Source organism: Nomascus leucogenys, chromosome 13 (assembly GCF_006542625.1).
Source record: "Nomascus leucogenys isolate Asia chromosome 13, Asia_NLE_v1, whole genome shotgun sequence".
In the NCBI taxonomy this organism is placed as follows: Eukaryota; Metazoa; Chordata; class Mammalia; order Primates; family Hylobatidae; genus Nomascus; species Nomascus leucogenys.
In genome coordinates this window covers 22,903,573-22,925,970 of record NC_044393.1, presented here as the reverse complement: position 1 = coordinate 22,925,970, position 22,398 = coordinate 22,903,573, and the positions used below count along the sequence as shown (strand labels likewise).

The 22,398-nt window shown below is 45.5% G+C and overlaps 1 protein-coding gene across 2 annotated transcripts in view; it reads left to right on the top strand.

The window, feature by feature from the left end:
- Positions 1-11,952, top strand: part of TOP1 (DNA topoisomerase I) — a 93,653-nt gene extending 81,701 nt beyond the window's left edge. For both annotated transcript variants that reach the window (XM_003253580.3, XM_030826070.1), the window contains 8 exons: positions 310-453; positions 1,495-1,680; positions 2,846-2,914; positions 3,756-3,870; positions 5,638-5,765; positions 9,161-9,255; positions 9,472-9,621; positions 10,663-11,952. In XM_003253580.3, coding sequence (XP_003253628.1) covers positions 310-453; positions 1,495-1,680; positions 2,846-2,914; positions 3,756-3,870; positions 5,638-5,765; positions 9,161-9,255; positions 9,472-9,621; positions 10,663-10,765 — 990 coding nt within the window. In that variant the 3' untranslated portion in view covers positions 10,766-11,952. The remainder of the gene's footprint in view (positions 1-309; positions 454-1,494; positions 1,681-2,845; positions 2,915-3,755; positions 3,871-5,637; positions 5,766-9,160; positions 9,256-9,471; positions 9,622-10,662) is intronic.
- Positions 11,953-22,398: the final 10,446 nt, after the last annotated feature.

Here is a 22,398-nt window from a genome sequence, read left to right as displayed (position 1 = left end):
ACAGTGTGCATTCTTAACAGGTTAAATGTGCCAAACTCTCTCTTCGGTACTATTCTTTTTTACCTTTGCTTAAGGTCAAGTTCCTGCTCTTTTGTTTAAAGTCTTGCTTTGTCACCCATGCTGGAGTGCAGTGGCGTGATCTTGGCTCACTGCAACCTCTGCCTCCTGCGTTCAAGCAATTCTTGTGCCTTAGCCTCCTGATTAGCTAGCTGGGATTATAGGCTTGCGCCACCTTGCCTGGCTATATTCGAAGTCTGTCTTTACTACACTGTCCCGAAGTAATCTACATTTGGGTTTGGGTCTTTACAGGGTGAGAAGGACTGGCAGAAATACGAGACTGCTCGGCGGCTGAAAAAATGTGTGGACAAGATCCGGAACCAGTATCGAGAAGACTGGAAGTCCAAAGAGATGAAAGTGCGACAGAGAGCTGTAGCCCTGTACTTCATCGACAAGGTGAGAGCATTTTCCCATCAGCATTGTCCAGTGTTGAGCTTAACAAAGGGAGTTTCTGCTCTGCCCCAGGCCCTGTGCCACATACTGTATATCACAACTCAACACACACATATTTGTGTGTATAACTGTATCAAAAGTTGCACAAAACAATGCTTAGCCTTACTGTGAGCAGTAGATTCTGATTTTTTTTTAACTCTATTTCATTCCTTTAGAAAGTTGCTTATAACTTATAAAATTGGTTAAATAAACCATGCAGGTATCACCATTATATAGTTTTAAAGACCATGCTCTAGAGGAGATCAATTTCTTGGTACTCACAAGAAGAAAAAAAAGTTCCTGTTTTTCTCCCAGTCTTGTGTTTTAACATAAGTTCTGAATTGTCTCAAATCACTAGCTTTTTGAGTTTGATTGCCCAGAGTAGCAGCACTCCCTCATTTGCTGCCTTATTTAATTTTTTTTTCTTTTCTCCATCCCTATTTCAGAGGACAGAATAGACAGAAAAGGAGCTTGAATATTTAACATCCCTATAGATTTCATAGTGAGTGGGGGAGGAAGTAACACTGCAGAATCCAGAGTTCCCAGGCCATGCTGACTGATGCTGTGGCTTCAAACAGAATTGGGAGGCTTCTGTTTTGGATTCCTAGAAATTGCATAAGGGTCAAAAGGCTGGTGGGCGCAGTGGCTCACACCTGTAATCCTAGCACTTTGGGAGGCCAAGGCAGGTGGATCACAAGGTCAAGAGATCGAGACCATCCTGGCCAATGTGGTGAAACCCCGTCTCTACTAAAAATATAAAAAAAAAAAAAAAATTAACCGGGCGTGGTGGCGGGCACCTGTAGTCCCAGCTACTCCGGAGGCTGAGGCAGGAGAATCACTTGAACCAGGGAGGCGGAGCTTGCAGTGAGCCAAAATTGCATCACTGCACTCCAGCCTGGCGACAGAGCGAGGCGAGACTCTGTCTCAAAAAAAAAAAAAAAACAAATTGTGTAAGCGTCATGTCTCTTCATTCATGCTCATCTTTTTTCTTTCTTTCCTGGGCAGCTTGCTCTGAGAGCAGGCAATGAAAAGGAGGAAGGAGAAACAGCAGACACTGTGGGTTGCTGCTCACTTCGTGTGGAGCACATCAATCTACACCCAGAGTTGGATGGTCAGGAATATGTGGTAGAGTTTGACTTCCTCGGGAAGGACTCCATCAGATACTATAACAAGGTCCCTGTTGAGAAACGAGTAAGTTAATGTACCCGTACTGTCTGGCTTGTTTTTCATTATTCAGCAAGCATGGGTTGACTGCTTTTTTGTGTGCTCTGCACTTTGCTGGGCACCAGCAAAAGTGACTTGAGACAGGCATTGTGGCACGTGCCTGTAGACCCAGCTACTCAGAAGGCTGAGACAGGAGAATCACTGGAGACCGAAAGTTTGAGGCTGTAGTGTGCTGTGATCACACCTGTGAATAGCCACTGTACTCCAGCCTGGGCAAAATAGTGAGACTTTGCCTCTCAAATTAAAAATAAATGAAAGGGGGGAGAGGTATTATTTGATATCTTGTGTACCTCCTTTTAGTCACTGTCCTGCCCTGTGCTACCTTCCTGGTAAGGAATGGCCTTCTCCTATAGCAGTATTCAATGGAGCATGCTGTAGAATAGGCCCTTAGAGCAAACTCAGCATATAATTTAACTATATCTTAGTATCTCCTGGTCCTGTGGCACATTTGTCACTTTTCATCTTTGCTCAGCCTCTCTCCAACTCCTGACTCAGAGAAAGGTTAATGTTAGTCCCCAGATCTCTGAGCCCATCACTAAAGAGGGTACTACAGCTCCAAAGTCCCAACCTAATCTTTTCCATAGTATTGGGCTTGAACCAGAGACCTGTAGTGTGCAGGATCCTAATAATCCAGCCCACCAGCAGTCCTCTTCTTATAAAGACACCTCTTCTCATAAGGACACCATAATCAGTAATCAGGCTTTGCTGGCTGTGGAAGTACTCTGGACAGATTAGATAACAGTATGTATCAATGTAAATTTTTGAAGCTGATACTGTGTAAATGTAAGGGAATATCTATTTTTAGAATATACACAATGAAATATTTAGGACCATATTGTAAGTACGTACTTATAAATGTACTTTAGGACCATATTGTAAGTAAGTGCTTATAAATGGCTCAGAACAAATAATTATGTATATATATCTGTAAATATACACATGGAGAGAGAGAGAGCATAAATGCGCAATGTGCAAATGATGAATGGGGTAAAATGTTAACCGTGAATCTCAGTGACGGATGTATGCGTGTTCCTTGTGCCTTTTTCTTTGCAAGTTTCTTTAAGTTTGGGGTTATTTCTAAAGCTAGGATTTTTTCAAAGAGTAATAATTAGGATTCACTTATATCTTTTAGGTTTTTAAGAACCTACAACTATTTATGGAGAACAAGCAGCCCGAGGATGATCTTTTTGATAGACTCAATGTGAGTAGACAAAGCACACAATGTTGAAGGGATTCCCAACCAGAGCCTCACAGTAGCTAAAGGGGAGGGTTGCTGGCAGATGACTTGGGCTCTCCCTTTAGCCTGGCCTGCTCTGTGGCATCCCATACACCCTCTCTTCCTCCTTCTGAGCCCCCCGGTGAATCTGTAGTCAAGAGAAGACACATCTGCTGCAGAACAACTGCTAAAGCACTCAGGGTCGGGGGTAGATGAGCCCTACCTTTTATCCTTCCCTGCTCCTGCAGAGCTTTCCCTTCACTGGATGCCCAGCCACCCCTGCTGGAGACCCAAAACCTGTCCCTGATATCTTAATAGGGAAGGACAAATTTGCTTTATTGGTCTGTTAAGCCCACCAACCTGGGCCAGGCTTGGTGGCTTACGCCTGTTATCCCAGCACTTTGAGAGGTCAAGTAGGGCAGATCCCTTGAGGTCAGGAGTTTGAGACCAGCCTGGGCAACATGGCAAAACCATTATCCAGGTGTGGTAGTCCACACCTATAATGCCAGCTGCTTAGGAGCCTCAGAAGGATTGCATGAGCCCGGGAGGTGGAGGCGGCAGTGAACCGAGATTGTACCACTACACTCCAGGCTGGGTGTCAGAGTGAGACCCTGTCATACACACACACAAAGATTGAAATACTTCATAGAGAGGCATCATGTAACCCTGTATTCTGGAATTCTTTTCCTCTTTCCCTAACTTCCCACTTCTAGGGCAATAAACTTGACAAGACTGTGAATGCACTGGCATAAATTACTCCTAGGGCTGCCAGAAGGAGCAGGTAGTATAGCTTTGACCTAAATCTCTGTTGCTTTGTCTCCTCCAGACTGGTATTCTGAATAAGCATCTTCAGGATCTCATGGAGGGCTTGACAGCCAAGGTATTCCGAACATACAATGCCTCCATCACGCTACAGCAGCAGCTAAAAGAACTCACAGCCCGTGAGTATTGCTTGGCCAGACAGGGCCCACACCCCTACTAATGGTATCCGGTGATCTTGCTTAGCTAAGTCCTAGAGTCAGTTCTACTTTTTTTCCCTACCATTGTGGTCAGACACTTTTTCCCTTTAGACCTCTAGTAGTGAGCTAATGCTTTGTTGTATAAACATAGGATCAGTGCTGTTTCCCCCTTCCCACCCCGACTTCAAGATTAATTTCATGGAATGCTGACAGCTTTTCACCTGCTATAAAAATGCCTGCATTTGTGTTTTATACATATATTACTTAAAAGCCCACAGAGTGAAGACAGTGCTGTGATGTTCTGTTAAATTGGAGAGAGTAAAGTTGTCATGGTTACCAGAAAAATACAGGAACAAGTCCTTTCCTTGAGGTTTCTGTCATTTTTTTCCCATAAGAGAGTAGATACTTTCTATAGCTGATTTTTAGAATATTATCACCAAGATCCATGGGCTTTTCTTTCCTGGAGCTCAGTCACTATTGAATTTCTACTGCCCTCTGTAAATAAGTCAGATGGCCTTAGAATATGAACCAGAAAAGCCAGAGGTAGCTATGTTGAGGGTCAGTATTTTAAGGTGGTATAAAGAATGCCACACTATACAAATAAAAACAATTTTTTTGGATGGCATTTTTAATTTTTCTTTTTAAATAAGATACTACCAGGCCATGTGCGGTGGCTCACACCTGTAATCCCAACACTTGGATAGCCGAGGCAGGAGAATCACTTGAACCCAGGAGTTCCAGACCAGCCTGGGCAATGTAGTGAGACCTCGTCTTTACTAACATTTCTAAAAATTAGGCAGGTGTGGTGGTGTGCACCTGTCATCCCAGCTACCTGGGAGGCTGAGCCCAGGAGTTTAGGGCTGTAATGAGCTACGACTATACCACCTCACTCCAGCTTGGGTGACAGAGTGAGACCCTATCTGTAAAATAATAATAATAACCATAATAATACTACCAACTGTGGCTTAAATTTTTTTATCTTTTTTGAGACGGAGTCTCACTGTCGCCCAGGTTGGAGTGCAGTGACGCCATCTCGGCTCACTGCAAGCTCCGCCCCCCGGGGTTCATGCCATTCTCCTGCCTCAGCCTCCCGAGTAGCTGGGACTACAGGCGCCCGCCACCTCACCCGGCTAATTTTTTGTATTTTTAGTATAGACGGGGTTCACCGTGTTAGCCAGGATGGTCTCGATCTCCTGACGTCGTGATTCGCCCGCCTCAGCCTCCCAAAGTGCTGGGATTACAGGTGTGAGCCACCGTGCCCAGCCAAAATTTTTAAACTTTTAACGCCCCTTCAGTTCCTCATTCTGTTCTGGCTACATTGGGTGGAGAGGTGGGGAGGTAGGGAGTGGCCAGTATAGAACTTATGAATATGGGCAACAAACCATAGTAATATCAGCAGCACCTATGATGAGCATATGGGTGGGGAGGAAGCAAGGAGATGAAGGGTCCCTAGCCAAGTTCCCTGAGTAAAAAGAAAGGTGTAGATTTTATTATATTACTTAGACTCAGAGTTCCTCTTGTGATAGGAATTTACCCAGGCCAAGCTTACATATAAACTTCCTACTATCATTTTCTTAAGACTATTGACTCAAATTTTGACCTTAGTCTTTGGGGGCAACTTGAATTAATCATCTGAGTAAGATAAGGGCCAGGAAAATCATGGGGACGAGGCACTGGGGGAAGACATACTGTGTGTTCACTTTTGGTGCACAAACTGACCCTCTTGCTACCATGTTCCTTTCTTTACAGCGGATGAGAACGTCCCAGCGAAGATCCTTTCTTATAACCGTGCCAATCGAGCTGTTGCAATTCTTTGTAACCATCAGAGGGCACCACCAAAAACTTTTGAGAAGTCTATGATGAACTTGCAAACTAAGGTATCTTGGATAAAATGAAGGGAACTGTGTCTGCTGTGGGCAGATCATCTGCAAATGAGAGGATTCAGGGCTGACATATCAGCAGGCCAGTTCTGGGTCTACCGTAGAAGGTCTATGCTAAACATAAACGAATGGAAATATGATAGTAGTTAATCTCTGATCAAGATACTGAATATCAGAGTATCCATTATTCAAGAAATCTTTATTCTACGGATAGAAGTTCTATACTGGCCACTCCCTATTTTGAAAAATTAACTTTGATATACATTCTAATTGCTAATTACTGTCCTTATTGTACATGAAGAAAGTGGATTTAAAGAGTCTTCATAATTCCTTGCCACAGCCCAGAAATACAGCCATTTCCAAATTAGATTGTTTCAAACTGAAAAGATGATGAAACAATTATATATTTGAAGTATTTCAAATCCTAGCATAGCTATTTTTATTTTTACGCATTCCACGTGAATCATGTTTTTATATAGTTCATCATCAAACATCTGTTGAATACTGGCCATGTGCCAGACAAATTGCTGCCCTAGAGGGAAAGACTGGTGTGCAAATAGGTGCTATTCCTTGTCCTTGAGCCTCTTTCCTCCTCCTAACTCCGCCTGGTACTGAGCTTTTAAACCATAAGGCACTTAACATTTGATGATGAACATTTTTGTGTTGGCAGTGACTTCATAACTAATTCATCCTAACGTGGTGGTCCACAGTGAGAATTTGCAGATATTTCATTATAGAACAGATACACAGGGTTAAAAAGGAAACAAATTATATTGAAATACAGTTATCAAAATACATTTTAAAGTCTGATAATAAATGTGCTTCCTTATTAAGGTCTTGAGGTGGCCTGTAGTAAATTTCAAGGTAGTAATTAATTAATATCAATGATACTTTAAGATTTCTGCAGCAATTCAAATATGAAATGAAAATGTCTAACATCTATTGATGATAAAGTCATAGGTGCTGCTGCTATTACTATGGTTTGTTCCACATATTCATAACTGAAGAAGAAATACTAAGTTTCAGGTAGAAGCTGGGTGCAGTGGCTCACACCTGTAATCTCAGCATTTTGGGAGGTTGAGGTGGGAGGATCACTTGAGCTGAGTAATTCAAGACCAACCTGGGCAACATAGTGAGACCCTGTCTCTATTAAAAATTTAAAAATAAATATAAATAAGTCCCAAAAAGAGGTTATTGAAATTATAGATTTTTTTCTCATCCAAGTTCATGGAATTCTATACTTGTACAACTGGAGTTTAAGAACTACTGCTATGGAATGAGACTGCATTTTAAGGCCCAGAATGTTTTCCATTTGTTGAGATTTCCTTAAGTACCCATGAGTAATACAGCTGGTTCAAAAGGTAACACACAACCTGTAATTTATGCTACAGATGCCATCTGGCTTTCTTGAAGAGATTTACATGTCCACAGTGAATGAATGTACATCCATAGACCTTGAGTCCTTGGATCATATGATTGGCAGGCAAAGAACTCTATAGACGGCCCATCCTAGCAGCTCACATTTGCTGCCACTCTGTTAAATGCTGGTCATCTGGAATTGTTTATTCTCCTCATGTTATTGTTACAAGCCAGAAATAAAAGCATGAATATTCAGGTGCTGTTTACCTAATTCAGGAAAACCCCTCCCAGGAGCATGAGGTGGCCTTTTGTTACTCTCGCTCTGGAACCACTGTTTGGGCAGCCCAGGCTGCCTGCCAGACGAGCCCTCCAAGCCCAGGATTCCTCTCCTGTGTGCCCACAAAGCAAACACACACCCCTGTTTGCCAAGTGAATCAATGGAGTCTTTGATGCTTTGAGAGAATTTGACATAGCCTGCCAATTTAGCATTCACAGAAATGGTTAAAAGATTGTGGTTTGCTACATTTCTATCCTAAAAAGAATCTGGCTAGTGGTGTCTGTGATGCTTTTGTATATAGAATCAGTTCCCTCAGTTTGGCTTTGGACAACATAGATGTTGGAAGTAAGCCATTCATAGTAAAACATATTTAGCGATTCTCTCACAATGGTGGCCTCTGTTTCCAATCTTGGGCTGTGTGTATCTAACAACAAACAATTCTAGGTTCAGTGAGCAGCCCAGTGTGTGTCACACATGTTATTTACTCTGTGGAGGCTGTCTTCACCTCACATAGATGATCATAGGTATGGGGTTCTCCTGCCCTCCGAGCAGCGTGAGCTCATTGACAGGGGCTCTAGCTCCATATTGTTATCCACTGCTGTCTCTAAGCAGGAATCTAAGAAGAATTTAGATTCACCAGGGGTGCTTCAAAGATTCTAACAAGCAAGAAAGGCTGAAACTGCCCTTGTCTCTTCCCTTATAGATATGGATTCCATGAGAGTTCACATGGGAAAAAAAGCTCCACAGCTAAAAGTGTTTTCACATCCATTGAGTGACAACTAAGGTCCTTCCCACCTCAGACCTCTCTCCTTTTTTTTTTTTTTGAGACAGAGTCTTGCTCTGTCGCCCAGGCTGGAGTGCAGTGGCGCGATCTCGGCTCACTGCAAGCTCTGCCTCCCGGGTTCACGCCATTCTACTGCCTCAGCCTCCGGAGTAGCTGGGACTACAGGTGCCCGCCACCATGCCTGGCTAATTTTTTGTATTTTTAGTAGAGATGGGGTTTCACCATGTTAGCCAGGATGGTCTCAATCTCCTGACCTCATGATCCGCCCGCCTCAGCCTCCCCAAAGTGCTGGGATTACAGGCGTGAGCCACCGTGCCCGGTGACCTCTCTCCTTTTAAAAACAGAATGCCAAAGCTAAGCCCTGCCATGTCCTGGTTTGGGACAGACTGGCTGAGCTCTTTGGCTTCCTGGGTGTCTTTTAATTGCCAGTTTGTAGCCCCTTGAGTACTCTCCTCAGTGCATCCATTTTCCTTGATAAGCTGGCACCACCTTCCCAGAGTACTGGTGGGATCTGAGGAATGAGCTGGGGTTCCCCAGTAGATGCAGGTATCCTGCTTCAGCTTCCTAAAGAGTGGCTCCTACAGTGTTCTTGGAATGAAAGCTAAAAACTGGCACAGGATCTATTTGATAAACAGCTGTCATTTGTAGCCATCCTCCCAGATGTATGACAGCAGAGTGTTCTCTGATGGAAAGATCAGCACCCAGATTCCCAGCCCCAGCGGGTTCCTTTCCCTGAGCCCCTGGTTACTGCCCTATAAAACCCTTGTTTCTTTCAGGATCACTGAAGAACAAATAGTTGAATTCAATAGTCCTTGTGCATCTTCTCCCTGCCTTCATGAAGCCACCCTTGTTTTTTTTTTATCTAACCACTGACAGAGACAGCCTGGTCCAGATAACATCTTGGTTTCACCTTCTCAGGTGGAGCCATTTTTCCTCTACAGCTCATAACCTTACCACTATTATTTCCCCTAGATTGATGCCAAGAAGGAACAGCTAGCAGATGCCCGGAGAGACCTGAAAAGTGCTAAGGCTGATGCCAAGGTCATGAAGGATGCAAAGACGAAGAAGTACGTACCTGGTATTGTGAAAGTTGAGGCTGGTAGAGAAAAGTGTGTGCAGCATGTCAGGGCCCCTGGGGCCCTGGCTTTTTGATGGTTTCTGAGGGATGTCTTTTGGAAATCTCTGTACTAGGGCTTTTATTGACTCAAAGTGGCAGGATGGGTACAGTGTGCTCTTGTCTAGAGCCCAGGCCTGGTTCTTGAGGACTCTTGCTATTCTTCTAGGGTAGTAGAGTCAAAGAAGAAGGCTGTTCAGAGACTGGAGGAACAGTTGATGAAGCTGGAAGTTCAAGCCACAGACCGAGAGGAAAATAAACAGATTGCCTTGGGAACCTCCAAACTCAATTATCTGGACCCTAGGATCACAGTGGCTTGGTAAGTGTTGAGCCCTCCTTGAGCTCCTGCTGCTAGCTCGAGAAAGGTGGAGGGGGTTCCGAGAGCACTGGTGGCCTTCACATGCCATTCCTAAGCTGCACACTTTAGTCCTCTGGGGAAACTTCTGGCTTCAGCTGTGTACAAGTTACTCTGGTTGCTGCACCTTGTCTGTAAATGCATTGCAACATTCTGGTTGCTCCTAAATGGTCAGTGCTGTCATACTGCCTCGTAGTGTATGTTAATGTTTTTAAGAGGCAGGTGCCATCCCTATTCCTAATGGAACTTTAGGACAGGAATGGAAACTCTTAGCTTCTGGAAGAATAGGAAAGAGCCCATCCATCTCTACACTTCAACAAAACTTTTCATTGAATTTTTTTTGCAGTTGAAAGTAGGAACAGGAGATAAAGATGAGAATACAGATCTGAGCAACTTAGGCAGAGGGACCTTTAACAAGGCAGATAAATATTAGGTTTCTCTGTGTGTCACACACACTGTCACATAACATCTGAAACAAGTGGCTTTGTTTTGGAAGATGTTTAGTTTGAGCTGTTAAGTTCTGAGCATAGGTGGAGATATCCTCCCCTATGGCACTTGCTAGTCCGGGCTAAAGGTTCCACCTAGCTCTTTTGTACCTCTTTCTGCTCGTTTTGCCTTGTTTGGTGCTGGAGATTTGGTTAGCTCTTAAAAGGCAATATAGTATAGTGGTTAAGAACATGGAGAAAAACTGCTTGGGTTCAAATTTCAGGTCACTTACCAGCTAGCTGTGTGAGAAAATCAGTAAATTACCTAATGTCTCTGCCTTAGTTTCATTTGTACCTTTTTCACTTGTACATCTGCAGAAGCACCTACTTTAGAGATCACTGCCAAGATTAAATGAGTTGATCACATAAAACCTTTAGAACATGCTTGGTGCACTATTAATTTGCATCCTCACTAGACAGATGTGAAAGAGAAGATGGAACATCTGACCCTGGGCCTCAGATATGGGCCATTGCTGAGTCACCCTAATCCCCCCCCCACTTATTTCTCCTTTGTTTGCAGGTGCAAGAAGTGGGGTGTCCCAATTGAGAAGATTTACAACAAAACCCAGCGGGAAAAGTTTGCCTGGGCCATTGACATGGCTGATGAAGACTACGAGTTTTAGCCAGTCTCAAGAGGCAGAGTTCTGTGAAAAGGAACAGTGTGGTTTGGGAAAGATGGATAAACTGAGCCTCGCTTGCCCTCGTGCCTGGGGGAGAGAGGCAGCAAGTCTTAACAAACCAACATCTTTGCGAAAAGATAAACCTGGAGATATTATAAGGGAGAGCTGAGCCAGTTGTCCTATGGACAACTTATTTAAAAATATTTCAGATATCAAAATTCTAGCTGTATGATTTGTTTTGAATTTTGTTTTTATTTTCAAGAGGGCAAGTGGATGGGAATTTGTCAGCGTTGTACCAGGCAAATTCACTGTTTCACTGAAATGTTTGGATTCTCTTAGCTACTGTATGCAAAGTCCGATTATATTGGTGCGTTTTTACAGTTAGGGTTTTGCAATAACTTCTATATTTTAATAGAAATAAATTCCTAAACTCCCTCCCCTCTCCCCCATTTCAGGAATTTAAAATTAAGTAGAACAAAAAACCCAGCGCACCTGTTAGAGTCGTCACTCTATTGTCATGGGGATCAATTTTCATTAAACTTGAAGCAGTCGTGGCTTTGGCAGTGTTTTGGTTCAGACACCTGTTCACAGAAAAGCATGATGGGAAAATACTTCCTGACTTGAGTGTTCCTTTTTAAATGTGAATTTTTATTTCTTTTTAATTATTTTAAAATATTTAAACCTTTTTCTGGATCTTAAAGATCGTGTAGATTGGGGTTGGGGAGGGATGAAGGGCGAGTGAGTCTAAGGATAATGAAATAATCAGTGACTGAAACCATTTTCCCATCATCCTTTGTTCTGAGCATTCGCTGTACCCTTTAAGATATCCATCTTTTTCTTTTTAACCCTAATCTTTCACTTGAAAGATTTTATTGTATAAAAAGTTCCACAGGTCAATAAATTTAGAGGAAAATGAGTATTTGGTCCAAAAAAAGGAAAAATAATCAAGATTTTAGGGCTTTTATTTTTTCTTTTGTAATTGTGTAAAAAATGGAAAAAAAACATAAAAAGCAGAATTTTAATGTGAAGACATTTTTGCTATAATCATTAGTTTTAGAGGCATTGTTAGTTTAGTGTGTGTGCAGAGTCCATTTCCCACATCTTTCCTCAAGTATCTTCTATTTTTATCATGAATTCCCTTTTAATCAACTGTAGGTTATTTAAAATAAATTCCTACAACTTAACGGAAACTTAAGTGTCTGCCTCTTTGTTACAAAGGGCCTCAGGCCAGAGTTGGGGCTGGGACTTAGTGTGAGATGAGGTCTCACCACTCAGGTCCGCAAGAGTAGATTCCTCCCAGGAGCAGATAAGGCAGGGCCTGGCCTGGAAAGGGGTGTTGTGTGCCTGTCCTGCTGCTGTGGGTGTGGGTTAAAGGGGATTCAAAGTCCATATCCTTTCCAGGAAAGGAAGGAAGGGTGCAAAAAATCCACAGTAAGAGGTGTGGTGCAAAGACAGCATCAGAGGCCTAGCGTAGGTAAAGCATATTGAGCAGGATGTTGCAGCTGTATTTGAGAGTCAAAGTTTTGGAGAGCTTTCCATGTGTACTGGCCAGAAGCAGAAGGGAGCTGCTTTAGGTTTGCTCACGTGGCTAAGCTTACAATCAGGATGGGGAGAATTAAGGTTCCAGATCCCAGAAGCCCCTTCCCAGGTGGGATGCAAACTTTGCCCTGCATTGACTGCTTAATTGAAAAAGGCAGTGTGGTCTCTGACCACTTTCTGGTGCTCCAGATACCCTAGCTGGCTATGGTCTCTACAAAAATTGTTCCTTTGCTCATCCTAAATTATAGGTAAGTCTGGAATTCAGAATGAAAGTGAGGTCTCTAGGTCAAATGGACTGCAGGGAGCAGGAAGGCCAGAAGGGTCAGAATTGGTAAATTAATGGAAGAGCCCTGGGCCCTCTAGCTTGTTAGCACAAGCAGGTAGGTGTCTTCGGGGAGGCGAACCCATAGTCTCTGTTCTCCCTGAGGCTGGAGGCAGGGCTGGTACTAGGCCCACAACAGAGATTCCTGGAGGTCCTTGGCAGCCTGTATTTTTATTAACCAGTGAAAGAGGCAGCATTCACCCCAGGGAATAAGGGAGGTTATGTAGCCATCGCTGCTTTGGAGCAGAGAGACTCCAGCCAGGTGTTTTTGAATTCTGTGTTGAGGTAGCTGGGCCACTGAATGTAGGGAATACAACAGAGAGGCTCTTTTGGTACCCATTTGATACACTGTGGCTGGTAGGTAAGTAGGTAGGTGTAAGTGGACCTCAGATGCCACAGCTAGGGGACAATCTTTGGTCCAAAACTAGAAGTCAGGTAAGGAGGCCTTGCAGGCAGAAGACCTTGCTGATGAACAGGAAGTAATGTCTACCTCTCTGGCAAGGACCTCCCTTGCAAGTCTGAGGGGAGATGCTGGGCAACAAGATGCTGCTCAACACAACTGAGAAGGGCATCCCAGACAGTGGCAGCAGGCCTGGGAGACCAAAGCCAGAGAATGGGAAGCTGACCTGGCCACTGGGGATGAGAGAAGAGGCTGAACAGGTAAGTGGGGGCCAGATGTAAAGGGCTTTGAAGATATGCTTGACCCAGGAGTCAAGAGTAAACTTACCCACTTGCCTAGTCCAGTAGGTTTTACTTCCAGCCATGTCCAAGAACAGGCCAGATGGGCAGGGTCTGAGAAACTCCCTCCCATCAGGCCTTTCTATGATGCCCGAGTTCAGTGTGGGCAAAGGGCTTCCACGTGCTACCCAAGCCAGATATCTGTGTACTGACTTGGCTTTTCTCTTCTCTTACCTTCACCTCCCATCCCCCAAATCTGGCCAGCAAGTCCTGTCTGTCCATTCTCCCTGCCAAAAGCTGTCAAATTTCAGACCTCTGCTACATTAAAACATGAAAAAAAAAACCTTCACAACCCTCAGCCCTTTCCAGCCACTACCTTTCCCTTTTTTCACATTATCAACTACACCTCTGCAGGGCCTATCTACGGGCACCTCAATCTCAGCCTCTCTAGAACTGAGCTCAGTACTCAACCATCCCAAGCCTGTTGGGCCTGAGTTTCACATCTCAGGGAAGGGCACCAGATCCTCTGTCCCCCAACCCAGAAACTAGGGTAGCCACCATCCTTTACTCTTCTCATTTCCACACCCAGTAAATTACTCCAAAATCATCTCAATACCATAAAATTTTTTTCTGAAAAAATTTTACTCCTTAGAAATTCTTCAAATAATAAGACACTGTCAACTTGTTTTGAACCAAAAAGCACTTTTTAGAGAAAACACATTACCCTGAAATGATCTGAGTCAGGCCAGTTTTGGATGCTTGTAAGTAGTCCCCTGATAAAAATCAGTAAACAAGGAGACAAATTTAACATAGACTTAGTAATTATTTTTCACAATCCCAAGAATTCCATTTAAACAAGCCTCTTAGAGATCACAAAATAGCAAAGCCTTTTTTAGATTTTATAATTGTACTGTGTGTGTATATATATATACGCGCACACACACACACACACAATTTTTTTTTTTCAGACGGAGTCTAGCTCTGTCACCCAGGCTGGAGTGCAGTGGCGCAATCTTGGCTCACTGCAACCTCTGCCTCCTGGGTTCAAACCATTCTCCTGCCTCAGCCTCCTGCCACCATGCCCAGCTAATTTTTGTATTTTTCATAGAGATGGGGTTTCACCATGTTGGCCAGGCTGGTCTCAAACTCCTGACCTCGTGATCTTCCCACCTCAGCCTCCCAAAGTGCTGGGATTACAGGGGTGAGCCACCGTGCCTGGCCCACACAAATGTTTTTAAAGGAGTCTTTTAGGCCAGGAGCAGTAGCTCATGCCTGTAATCCCAGCAGTTTGGGAAGCCAAGGCAGAAAGATCACTTGAGCCTGGGAGCCCAAGGCTGCAGTGAGCTATGACTGTAACACTGCACTCCAGCTTAGGTGAGAGTGAGATTCTATCTATACACACACACATACCACACAGTCTTAGAAAAATTGAGATAGTAATGGATAACATAAGAGTTGAGGTTTGGGTCAAAATAATATGGGAGGGGTTAGTGGGTAGAATTTGGCATGAAACAAGAGTGGCCACCAATTCATTATTGAAGCTAGATGATGGGTACGTGGGCATTCACTATACTATACACTGAGACACATTTGAGATTTTTCTTTTTCTTTTTTTGAGACAAGAGTCTTGCTCTGTTGCCCAGGCTGGAGTGCAGTGGCACAATCTCGGCTCACTGCAACCTCTGCCTCCCAGGTTCAAACAATTCTCCTGCCTTAGCCTCCTGAGTAGCTGGGATTACAGGCATGTGCCACTTGTAATACTAATTTTTTTGTATTTTTAGTAGAGACCGGGTTTCACCATGTTGGCCAGGCTGGTCTCGAACTCCTGACCTCAGGTGATCTGTCCACCTCAGCCTCCCAAAGTGCTGGGATTACAGGTGTGAGCCGCTGCACCTGGCCCAGCCACCATACCTGGCCCAGCCTCCATACCTGGCCAAGATTTTTCTTTAAAAATGTCTTTTTTATTTAGACACAGGGTCTCACCTCTGTTGCCAAGGCTGGACTACACTGGTGTGATCATAGCTCACTACAGCCTTGAACTCCTGGGCTCAAACAATCCTCCCACTTCAACTTGCTGAAGAGCTGAGACTACAGGTGCATGCTACCATGCCTGGCTAATTTTTTTATTTTTATATTTTTAGAGACAAGGCCTCATTATGTTTCCCAGGCTGGTCTCCAACTCTTGGGGTCAAGTAATCTTCCTGTCTCAGCCTCCCCAGATACTGATATTATAGGTGTGAGCTACCATGCCCAGCAGAGATTTTTCATAACATGTTTAAAGCAATACAGTAACTGGTTATTTTGAAGATTATTAGTATATATCCATAGAGGAATTGAGGGGGAAAAAAGCAATATCTTAATGTTATACTAAAAGGTAATTATGCTTACGTTACAATTTTCAGTGATAACATCACATACTAATTCAGAAAGTATTCCCTTTGCTGCAACATGGATGAATCTAAATAACGTTATGCTGAACGCAGACACAAGAGTACATACTGTATGATTCCATTTATGTGAAATTCCAGAATAGGCAAAACTAATCTGTAGTGACAGAAAGTCAGTCAGTGGTTGCTGGATGGGGACAGAGGAGACTGACTGCAAAGGGGCACCAGGAAACATTTTGGGGTGATGGAAATATTCTCTATCTTGATTGGGTGGAGGTTACATGAGGGTATACATTTGTCAAAGCACAAATTTTACACTTAAAAATGGATGTATTTTAAATGTAAATTATTCCTCAACAAAAATTATTTTTTAAGTAAAAAAAAATCTAAGTAAAAAAAGTTGGCCAGGCACGGTGGCTCACGCCTGTAATCCCAGCACTCTGGGAGGCCAAGGCGCGTGAATCACCTGAGGTCAGGAGTTCAAGACCACTCTGGCCATGGTGAAACCCCATCTCTACTAAAAATACAAAAAATTAGCCGAGCATGGTGGTGCACGCCTGTAATCCCAGCTACTCGGGGGGTTGAGGCAGGAGAATCACTTGAACCCGGGAGGTGGAGGTTGCAGTAAGCCGAGATCACACCATTGCACTCTCCAGCCTGGGCAACAAGAGCGAAACTCCGTCTAAAAAAAAAAAAAAAAAAAAAAAGTTGTTTGCTCTCTCTCTCAACTTAGAAGGGAGGGAAAGTGATGATACGCTTTGAGAGATTCTATTAGATGACTCAAAAAGCGACTCATGGTGAAAATACAGAAATCCAAGATTCATGTAAAGAGTTGAATATAATTTACTGAAAATGTGAGTGTGGGAAAAATCAATATTCATGAATCAATATATTGTTTTAAATATGTGATTTAAAGTATGTACATGTAAGTAAACTATTATATGTGGACACTTGCATCTCTAAAAAGTTCATATTTTAGTTGCAAAAAAAAATAATAATAACCCACAAAACAACTTGGAGTGACCCTATCATGAAGATGAGTGTTTGCCTTGTATCTGGAGTGGCCATCTCTTTCAGGCATATACAGTCTCTCACTTTGCTCTACCTCCACAGACACCAACAGGTTTCAATAAAGCCAAGTGTCCCTTCTCAGTGCTTCAAGGCCCCCATCACACTGAATTGTCATGGTCTGTTGGCATTTCTGTACCCACTGCTGGAGTGAGAAATTGTTCTGACTCAGCTGTGCTGTCTTAGTGCTCTAGAGGATGCATTGGTGAAGCGTGTTGCAAGGAGGAGAGAGAAAAACAGAAAAGTGCAGGTCTTCCCTGGCCTGGGCTTTCCCCTTCTCTTCCTTTATTGCCATATGTTGCCTCAGTGACACAATCACAGTGTCCCTGCCACCTTTCAGAAGAAGGTACATCTGCAGCCCAGCTGGAGAACCTCAACATTTGGGTCCCACTGCGGGGGCCAATCAGCAGAGATACACCAAGGTCAATGGAGAGAGCAGTCCCTGGGAGCAGCCAAGCCAGGTGTGATTTTGCCTTGAGAGAAAACACGAGGCTCTTGAGGGACAGATAATACATCCCAGGTGAGGAGGAAAGCAGGTGGACATGACCTAAGAAGTGTGAGGCCTGATGACTAAGTTGGAGCCACAGATAGATTTGGGGGCCAGGGGTCAGGAGCCTAAACAGCAGGTTGTGGGTGGTGTTCAAGGTGCACTGAGGTTAGTTCTTAGGAAGTAGTGCTGGCTGTGTGCTGAGGTGCAGGCTGGCTCACGAACCCAGAGGAGGGGCTGTTCAGATGTCTAACACGAGAAACTGAGTAAAAACTAAAGAATGGTTTAGGCTGGGTGCAGTGGCTCACGCCTGTAATCCCTGCGCTTTGGGAGGCTGCAGCGGGTGAATCACCTGAGGTCAGGAGTTCGAGACCAACCTGGCCAACATGATGAAACCCCGTCTCTACTAAAAACACAAAAAAATTAGCTGGGCATGGTGGCATGCACCTGTAATCCCAGCTACTCAGGAGGCTGAGGCAGGAGACTTGCTTGAACCCAGGAGGCGGAGGTTGCAGTGAACTGAGATCGCGCCACTGCACTCCAGCCTGGACAACAAGAGTAAAAAAAAAAAAAAAAAAAAACTCCGTCTCAAAAAAAAAAAAAAGAATGGTTTAAAGAAAAAGGACAATGTTTTACACATGGATCAAATTAGACACTGCAAGACTATAAATCTGCTCCCTTCTAATGTGAAAAGGGCTTCACTGAGCTATACTTGTGTATTATACCTTTGATATTCACTCAAGGCCATTACAAGGAACAAATGAAAACAGCATCAGCATTTGCTATTAACCAGTTGAGAACATTCTCCACTATTTCAATTAAATAAGTATCCAGGTGAGAAACTTCTTTTATAATTTAACCCCAGAAATTTTTTTTACTCCAAAGAACCAGTGAACAGAATAGAAAGTGTTATTCTTTTGGCTATCAGGAAGCTCAGCCATGTTTAATTCTCAATCACATCAGCTACATTAACCCATAAACCATATTATCGTCCTCCTCCTTATAATCTCATCTCCTATTTCTATATTTTGTTCTCTATTTTTAAGTACTCAAAACATTTTTTAAAGGGCTGAAAAAGAATACATTTGTGGTAGACATAGCAACGTGCCACCCAGATCCCCTTCAAGGAAGGACTTGTTGACCCAACCACTGGGAGAGCTGTCAGCAGAAAATCTTTAGCTGTCAGCCCCTCGAAGATCATCTTGGCTGCAGAGTGCCATCTGGCCCAGGCTAGGCTCTTCCCAGGACATTACAACTCCTTTCCAGGCTAGTGCCAGACAATAGAGATCCTGGGGGTTGGCTGAGACTGTCATCAGGCCTGCGTCTCAGTTTAGTTTTCCCTGTGCCCACTTCCGTTTCTTTCCAGTACCTCCCAGAGTGTTGATCCCAGGGCCACTCCCCAACAAACATGCTGTACACTAACCTGTCACAGAGTCCGCATCCAAAGAACCCAACCTGTGATAGCACTGAATCAAAAGAGACTCAGGAGACTGAGGCAGGAGAACTGCTTGAACTCGGGAGGCGGAGATTGCAGTGAGCCAAGATTGTGCCATTGCACGCCAGCCTGGTTGATGAGAGAGAAACTCTGTCTCAAAAAAAAAAAAAAAAAAAAGAGAGAGAAAACATATCAGGTAGGGATATTCTACAAAGGAGAAAGGATATACAATAAAGTGTTCATACACACATGGGAAGCAAAACAGCATTGACTCTGGGGCCAGACTACCTGGGTTTGAATCCTGCCTTTTAGCTCTGTGCCTCAGTTTTTTCATCTGGAAAATGGGGATAATAAGAGCACTTATAGGGCTGTAATGAGGAAGAAATGAGACAATGTGGATAAAGCAGTTCCACAGTGTTTACTATATGCCAACCACTGTTCTAAGTGGCCATTTAATGAACAGCTGTTGAGGCCAAACCCACAGGTCCCGAGGGGCAGTTGGGCTGGGACTCTCCCCAGACTCTGGGCACAGGCACAGGTACAGTGTAGGCCAGGGCATGCTGAAGCATGTATGTTCACAGAAATAGGCCTGAGCAGGGCTAGCATGGGTGACGTCACAGGCGTGTGCCTTGTGTGGGTGCTGGGCTGCTCCTCCCAGACAGCGCAGCTGCACGTATTGCCATTCACACCCACGCACCCATATATATGCTGAGCTGGGGGAAGCCCACACAGACCACACCCTCTGCATGCCCTGTTTTTCCTGCACTTCCTTTGGTGGAAGGAGGCACCTGAGGCCTGGGATGCTGGCCCAGAAGTCCCAGGAGGAAATGGGCACTGTTCCCTGATTACAGGCCTGGCAACGGGCTGAAAACTCAAGCTCTTGTTGGCAGGGATTTCTTGAGCCCCTGGAGGTCCAGACCCAGAGGCAAAAGTAAAAGCAAGGAAGCCTTACCCTGCATGTTAGGAAGCTCCCAAAAAAATGGAGAAACAGATGTAAAAAGTGCATCAGAGCCCACAGGCTGCCCGAGTCAGCACAGGAAGCTCAATGAGGGCTGCAGCACTTAGGAGGGTGCCTCCTGTAAAAAACAGGATCAGACAGCCAGAGAGGGGCCCCATTCAGCCCCTGTCTGCCTTCCTGGCCTCATCACTCTGTATCCCCTCCTCAGTCAGGAAACTCTAGCTTTGTAACCCTAAATTCAACAACCTCTTCCTGGCCTCAGGGCCTTTGTACATGCTGTTACCTCTACTTGGAATGTACTTTTCTCCAACCCACCTTTAATAATTCACCTCGCCATCGACTCACTTCCTTTAGACCTCTGCTGAGGTCTGAAGTGATCTCGACCCAATGTTTTTCCTTCTAGCCCTCATCATAACTGTCTTTATGTAACAGAGTGTTTATTTAATGTCTGAACTCCCGGAGAGCTGGCGCTGGGTCTCTCTTGTGCTCCTCATGTTGTCAATGCCCAACACAGAGAAGAGCAGGGTCCGCAGAACTTCAAGCCTCAGCCAGTTAAAGCCACACTCTGAGCACTCACGTTCTGCTGGATTCCCTGTGCCCAAGGCCAGCGGTGAGCATGCCTCCCCTCACCCATGCTGATTAACCAGATAGCCTCCATGCCCACTGACTACTGACCACCAGGACTTACCTAAGCCAGTGGATCTCCTGTGAGGCAGAAAACTCATGGAGTCAGGCCGACTTGGGTTCTAATTCCCACCTAGTTATGTTAGTTATGTGGCTTTGGGGCAAACTGTAGAACTTCTCTGAATCTCTGTTTCCTCATCAGTAAATTGTGGACCATCATTCCTGATTAGAGGATAATTATGAGGATCAGGTGTGACCACAGGTGCACGCCTTCAGCACAGGGTCTACGCTAGCTCCCTCCCGCCCACGTAAAGGCCTGCCACTAGGTGGCAGTCCATCTCAGCTACCCCACCACTCCTTACGCCACAGAAGCTGGCTAGGACAAAGTGTCCCAATGTCATGCTGAATTCTGAGCTTCTTAGGGGATGCACTTGAGTCAATCAACGTTAACACACAAGTTTCCACTACAGCAAGACAAAGTCAGAAGCAGCAGCCCCAGGTCACTATCCAGCTGAGTGGGTTGCCTGAGCACACACTCTTACATACTTACAAACTCTAGTCTAGTCCTACTATCTCACAAATCCCAGGAAGCCTGGCTCTTTCTCTGGCATCAGCTGGAAGCTCTGTTGGGCTTCTCACCTCTGAAATGCAGTAAGTTGTCCTGCTGTGTCTGGCAGCCGACCCACTGCCTGGCTCAACATGTCAGACAGGCTCCACCGCGACCGTGGGTGTCCTCAATTTTGGCGGTGCTGACAAGGGTAGATAGATTGCAGGGGTGAGTTTCAAGAATGGCTTCAGAAAGACGAAGAGTATGAATTATATTCCATAACCAGAAAAAGGCCTTGTGGCTGGAGAATGGAGAGTGAAGGATCACTTGTGAGAGATGAAACTGGTGAGATGGGCAGGTCATATAGAACCTGCTAGGCCAAGCAGGGAGTATGGATTTTAGGTGCAATGGGAATTCATGGAGGGTTTTAGGCTGGATGTAGGGGATCATGATTTAATTTCATTTTAAAGATTTAAAGCATGATAGATCCAGGCAAAACCAAACAAGATGAGTAGTCTGGGTGACACGAGATGGGGCCTTCAGCTTGTGGGCTAACTGAACAGGTCTTGATGGATTGGAGGTGAGGCAGAGGGAGGAATCAAAGTTAGCTGCAAGGTTTTTGGCCTTCCAACTTAGAGGAGTCTAGCGCCGCGTTCTGAGAAAGTGAAGACTGTGGAAGGAATCGTTTGGGGAGGGAAGGTGAGCTGTCTAAGGGGGGGATGTGGAACATGCAGTGGGATGCTGGGGCCTGGAACGTAGGGGAGATGCAGGTTTGGAATCACCGGTGCCTGTGTTGTGAGCAAAGCCAGGGGAAACAAAGGTCAGGTCGCCTTGGGATCTGGCCTAGCACTGAGTGCAGAGGAAGAGAAGCTTCTGAGATCGAGAGGCAGCGGCCACAGGAGGAGAAGGAAAGCAAGGCGGGGAAAACCAAAGTTCAGAAGAGCATTTGCAGGAGGGGCGCTGCGGGGTAGGGTCTGAGCCAGCGCCCCGAATCGGACTCGAGTCCTGCCGCGTGGGGACGGAGCGTGCAGAGGCCCATGCGAGGGACAGACACAAAGGCCCTGGGAGCTGCAGGTCAGACCGCTGGACAGCGCGGCCGCGGACCTAACGCCCCTGCAAGGGGTGCTCACGCTTGGGGGGAACTCTCCGAAAGAGAGGACCACTGAAGGCCACCCTGGCAGCAGGGGCGGAACAGACAGACGTGGGTCTGGCCGTCACCAGAGCGGCCTGCGGGCCAGGCCCGCGCCGCCGGGGGGGCGGGACATGTCGGCTGTCCATCAGTGCCCGCGACCAATCCGCAGGCAGCCCCGCCCCCGCCCCTCCCGGGAGAGGGCGCGCAGAGGACCCGCCGCCGCCGCCGCCGGTGTGAGGCGGCCCGGCCTGGCTCCCTTCTCCGGGAAGCCCACCCAGGTAACTGGGTTTGGCCGGGCATTCCCGGAGGACGCGCCACCCACTCACGTCCCGTCCCGGTCGCTGCATGGGCGGTGTTCGGGACGGACGCGGGGGCTGCGTCTGTGCGGGACCGCGGGCTGGCGGCCGCCCGTGCGAGTACGCCTGACTGACGCGCCGGCCGCGGGGCCTGCGGCCTGTG